General features: G+C 40.8%; 1 protein-coding gene across 3 annotated transcripts in view; it reads right to left on the bottom strand.

Annotated features, from left to right (window-relative positions):
* Positions 1 to 1745: 1745 nt before the first annotated feature.
* LOC105030883 (calcium-binding protein 8) overlaps positions 1746 to 6000 on the bottom strand; it is a 75157-nt gene continuing 70902 nt past the window's right edge. For all 3 annotated transcript variants that reach the window (XM_013132298.4, XM_020047908.3, XM_020047909.3), the window contains exons 5-6: positions 3762 to 3912; positions 1746 to 2648 (exon numbers count right to left, since the gene is read on the bottom strand). In XM_013132298.4, the coding sequence (XP_012987752.1) occupies positions 2521 to 2648; positions 3762 to 3912 (279 nt within the window). In that variant the 3' untranslated portion in view covers positions 1746 to 2520. The remainder of the gene's footprint in view (positions 2649 to 3761; positions 3913 to 6000) is intronic.

Raw genomic sequence — 6000 nt, 5'->3', positions numbered from 1 at the left:
ATGAAAAACTAGAACTAGAACTAGATAACACAGCTAGGTGGTATTGATTGAACTAATATGACCCTGGATTTGCATATTTATGTGAAAATATCCCCTTCTGCTTTTTGATTTGATTAATAACTGGTAAAAACAGTAATAAGTAGCAATGTCTGTATAAATCTTAAATTGAAACAGGACAATAGTTCATACATATATTGATTTTAAATTAGATTTTAAACAAAGGCCATGTCACTAGGAAAGGTTTAATTGATTTTACTACAGTCCTCTAAAGGAAAGGAATACTAAAATACCAGCTTACATTCATATTGATGTGAAAGTAATGGAATATTTATTCTAGTATACATATTTTATCTGTCAAGGTCAGAGGCTGTAGTTTGTTTTTTGAAAGTTGATCCTTTTTTCTGTGCCTAGCTTTTTCATTCCAGTTACTGATCTTTGATGTCTGGGTCTGTATCCATGATGTATCTTGGGAGTAGTAATGTTCAACGTGATCTAAAGAGGAACCACTGACACAATCAGTACTCCTACTTTGAGATGCTTTATGAATGTGACCTGGATAGGTATAATAGGCATGAAGACTAAGCTCCACCGAGCCTGCAGGTTAGATACGGGTTCAAAGTTTTTGCCAGTTATTTCTTTCAGTCATCTAGTCTTACTAGATTTTTGATGGGGTGGGAATAGGGGCAAAAGGGAACATGAAGTAATGTCATCCCCAATGGGCCAACCATTGTACATTTTGTAAAGGCTAGATTTCTATGACAAGATCCAAGGTTAGACTAAGATAATGCTTGGGTTAGTGGGACTTATGTCCCTGAGCATGTCTTCCAAATGTTATCACTTTAAGTCAAATAGATTAAGGTACCATATATAAAAGTGCAGATAACAATGCCACACTTCAGGGTTCTCAAATGTTTACTTTAGGGTATTTTTTTTAGGTGTGCCCAATTTGTTACAATACAAAAAACACTGAGTGATTAAAACGCATTTTTGTGCCACAACAATGTGTAGTTTGACCTTTGTCCAAAGACACAGTATACAACATTTTGTTCATCTGTCATTGGGTGCTTGAAGAGTAGTGTGTTATTCACAAAATTCAAAATGGTGGAAAATACATAATGGCAGACCTTAAGAAATCTGCTCATTGAGAGAATTTCTTGACAAACGGCGTGAAGGACGTGATGAATAACCTCTATAGTGAGCAAGGCAACGGGAAAACATGACAACGTGCCGAATAATGATACCCCCTGGGCCAATCAGTGAACTCATGTAAATCCCATCTACCTATGACAAGACGACCCAGATTCTGTCAACAACGGGCCAGTGGTGTTTTGCGTGGCATATACCCACGTACACAGACCAATCAAAATGTTTCTGTCCCTGATTCCAATTTGGGGGCCAACTCGTCATGGGACACGAAAACACAACTTTCTGATAAGCAATCTAACATGAAGTGATAAAAGACATGGTTGATTAAAACAGTATTTTATGTGGTTACAATGAGTTATGTCCTTAGCCACCAGATGCCAACCATGTCCATGTATAAACAGACAGTGGAACACACATGCACAAAATGTCTTCCAATAGATAAAGACTAGAGTAGAGTGACACAACTTAAGGTTAATACTGTACATACATTCATACATACATTCATACATTCTTTAAACACACATATTTATATTTATATACAGTGCCATTTAATATTCAGAGTCACATGCAGTGCAGACAGACAGACAGACAGACAGACAGACAGACAGACAGACAGACGCAGACATTTGCCCATACCGTAGGAACAATTAGAGGGATTGTATGTCAGGGATAGAAGGTTTTCTGTGTCACTCAATGTTAGCTAGTTAACACCAATTTACCCTCAAGTTGCAATTCTTCTCTGTTGCAGTGTAAAAAATACATTGGTAGAATGTCCATAGGTAAGTGATTGTGCGTAATTACAAAATGTAAATATAAGCTAGTATAGAGGTTAAAAAAATGAACCAATTAACATGTTTATATACACTTCAAAACATTAAACATTAACAGTATCCTCATCGGATATTGTCTTCCTGAAGTAATATGAACTCCAGAACCCAAAGTTCAGTTCAAAATTAGGAATGGCTCAAAAGCACCTGATGCATGTTAATAGATTGTTTTGATTAGAAAACCATTTTTTAAAGGGGAGGTAGAAAAATCAATCTTAAAGGGGTTGCCTTCTCTGATACAGAAATGAAAGCAATTTATATTTTCCCCACAAAATATAAAAAGATTGATTATGTTAATCAAGTCCTCCTTGTGACGTTGCTTTGTCTGTTTTCTGATTTATCTTTTGTTCCACCAAAAAGTGACATCTTGTTTTCTGTTGTTGTCCTTGCACCATCTTGTCAGTTTATGATATAAATCAAAACAAACTTGATTTAAAAATAACATAGTTTTCTATGCAGAGGTGTTAGGGTCTTGGCTGGCCTGTATTCCTCTCAGGGAGAAGTGAGGTCATGTCCCGCCCACTCCTCAGGCTCACAGTGCTACTGGCTATTCCATGCCGTTCCGCAGCATCTGATTGGCAGCAATGAGCATGACACTGATGATGAAGGCCATGGCAAAGGCGCAGATCAGGCTCTTCCTCACGCATGTCTGTCTGTTCTTCTTCTTAGGATGGACTGAACAAGAGAGGAGAAACGAGAAAAACGCAAGAGGATGATATGTCTCGGCTCCATTTCTCTGCAGGTTTAACATCAAACATCAAATAAAGTCAAGTTCAGTCCCAGTACTTTGCTCAGCATTCTCTTTGGTAATAGATGAAAATAGAAATGAAGACTACATTGGTTGAAACTACAAGTGTCCCTCAGCATTCCTTCCCCAGAGACATTTGTTATGCAACTGAAGACATAAACGTCGGAAAATAACCTCTCAGTCCCCCTTGTTTGCCAACATTGCAAACATCCCCAATGACCCAGACAGCAGTCTGGAGCAACACAGACACGTCGGGATGTGATGGATGGAGTTGGACAGACTGGAGTCCCACATGGCTGGGGGAAGATGGAGGCAGGAGGAGAGAGATGAAGGTGGAGGGGGATATGAGAAGGAGGGGCTGAGAAAGAGAGCAGGAGGACAGGAAGGAAAGAAATAAAGGAGGAAAGGTTGAGGGAGGAGAGATGAAAGAGGGAGAGTTGAGGGTGTCCATTCTTCCTCCCCTTTTCTTCTCTCCCTCGTCACTCAGTCCCCTCCACCCGTTACCCTGTCATTCCGTGGACCACAGGTTGAAAACCACTCCTCTATCCCTTTCTCCTCCTGCAGAACCTCCTCTGCTCCCCTGTGCCACTTGCTGCAATCCCCTCTCTCACCCTCTGTCTCTCTCACCCTCTGTCTCTCTCTCACCCTCTGTCTCACTGTTTCTGGCAGTATTCTGTCTCCTTTCTCTCTCTCACTCAATCTAATTCTCATCTACGTGTCAATATAAAGGGATTTATTGGCATTTGTTTAAACTGGAAAATGAGAAAGGCATAATTAATAACAAAACAAAAGAGACATTTGACCATCCTGTGAAAAACTAAATGAAAAGGTCTCAGTCATTAGGTTGGACCTTTAAGGTAGAAAAAAGGACCAAATTACAAAATGACATTTTGGTTTCTCCACCATGTAACAAGCCATGATAGGAGTGAACCCCCCCACCACCCACACCCACACACACACCCACACACACACACACACCGTTTGGCTGTTCCCTAAGGGTTGATTGAATCTCTATCTTTCACTACTCCAACTCCTCTCACCTCCCTCATACTCAGGACAGTTCCCTGTCTCATTTAGGCTCTCCTCTTCGTTGATTATGATGTTCTCGATGTCCTTCATAGTCAGGTGGTCTCGGAAGGCATTGAACAGAACCTGCTTCAGCTCATCCAGAGACATCTGCTGCATGTCAAACTGCAGGGGCATAGACAAACAGACACACACTGTGAGAGTAGGCTACGTAGTTAAACAAAATGACAGTGCTACATATAGATATTGTATATTTCAAGCCTGTTTTATAGAAATGTGTTTATTTGTCTGGGTTTGTGTGTGTGTGTTTTATGAACCCCATAGAGTCAGTCTGACACATTTTCGGTTATTTCACTTTTGGGAGCCTTAAAACCCTGGCCTGCCGTTCCAGAAACTCCTGTCCTTGCTTCTACCCAATTTGCAATCTCATGCCTGTTTACCTTGTGAAAAACAATCTGTTCACTCAGTTTGACACAGCAAATATGGCAAAAGACACAGAATAAGGGAAAGGAAGAAGGGAGCAAGAGAGAGTAAACAGCGGAAAGGACAATGATGGAGGCAGAAACAGGGGGAGAGATAGAGAGAAAGGTAGTGTGAAAGAGAGGGAGTGAGAGAAGTCAAGATGGAGAAAGAGATTGAATGAAAGAAACAGTGTGAGGGAGGGAGTGAGAGATAGGAAGGGGGACAGAAACAAAGGGAGGGAGAGAAAAAGAGGGAGAGAGGAAGTGAGAGAAAGAAAGAGGAAGATAAAAAGATCATTATTTTTGTTCACTAGCTACAATGGTCAGACTGACCTGGAGGACTGGAGAACAGCGGAGCAGGTAAACCTGTGGATTGATGGAAGGACCGGGCTCTAGCAGTTCTGTCAGGCAGGAGAAAGACTCCCATTCTGAGGTCTGCCTCCCCTCTCTAGAAGTTTGTTTCCTAGTAATGGTTGCACTAGGTCAGCTTTTTTGAGGGGTTTGATATTTTGTAAAAACCAATGCACAAATACAACATGAATTCCATTCTGTTCTATTCTGCCAGCCAATTCAAAGTAAACTGTGCTGAAGATAGATGAGACGATAAATAGATAAAGACCAGTTTAAACTAGGTGACACTGTTCTTGGCCTAATATGTGGAGTTACACTAACTCAATCACCATATCCAATACTGTCTGTCTCTTCAACTTCCAACATCCCTTCTGTCACATTTAACCATCATGGTATCAAGCATCCTATGAACAAAATGGCTCCTACCGTGGTGCACTGGTCTGAAGTCGAGCACTGTATAGGGAACGTTGTGCTGTATGGGTAGCGAACATGATGAGATACATCCTCCACACTGCTAATAGTCCTATCACTGATATTAGAGCACAGAACGGCAATGCCATCTCTGAGCAATTCACAGTAACCCAGCAAAATAGGCTGATCTTAATTAACACGTGCAAGGAGAGCACATAACGAGCTCAAAAGCATGTGTCATTACCTCTGATTTAGCGTTTGAATGTGTTGATGGCTGTGTGTGAGAGTTGACCCAGAACGGAGAAACTCTATTGATTCCAATCACTGGGCACATGCCACCTTTCTAGGTGATTTACACCAAAATGATCTGCACACACATATACACGCACACACACATAAATAAATACACGTAAACTCACAGAAAAGAGTCATTACAGGGAAGAAATACAAACACAACCCCACACAAGGTCAAACATGACAGGGCATTGATGCAATTGCTGAAGATCAGAATCACCTTAAACAATGCACAAAATCAACACAAAGTTGGGTACAATTATATACAGTACAATGGTTGGTGAGCGGGTATTCTATTCTGTAGATATACATTTGGTGTATACATTTACAGTACTGATATTGTATATCTAGATGTAGTAAGACGAGCTGATCTTAAGCACCAATTTAGTTACAGTTTGGAAGTGGCTGGTTGTGGTTAACATACACTACTCAAAAGAATTAAGGGAACACGTAATCATCACAGTGTAACACCAAGTCAATAAACTTCAGGGATATCAATCTGACCAGTCAGGAAGCATAAGCGATTGTGAATCAGTGTCACCTGTTTGGTGCAAAGGAAAGTGATAACAGGTGCACTGGAGTGGACAAGTAAACCCCCAAAAAGGGAATGGTTTTGTAGGTCGTGGCCACAGACAATTGTTCTCTCCTTATCCTTCCTGACTGATTCTTCTCTAGTTTTGCGCTGGTAGTCCACCTCCTACAGGATGGCACATCCATATGTGCCGTCACAAGAAGG

Source organism: Esox lucius, chromosome 7 (genome assembly GCF_011004845.1).
Source record: "Esox lucius isolate fEsoLuc1 chromosome 7, fEsoLuc1.pri, whole genome shotgun sequence".
NCBI classification, from domain to species: domain Eukaryota; kingdom Metazoa; phylum Chordata; class Actinopteri; order Esociformes; family Esocidae; genus Esox; species Esox lucius.
This window is presented reverse-complemented; position numbering and strand designations above follow the sequence as displayed.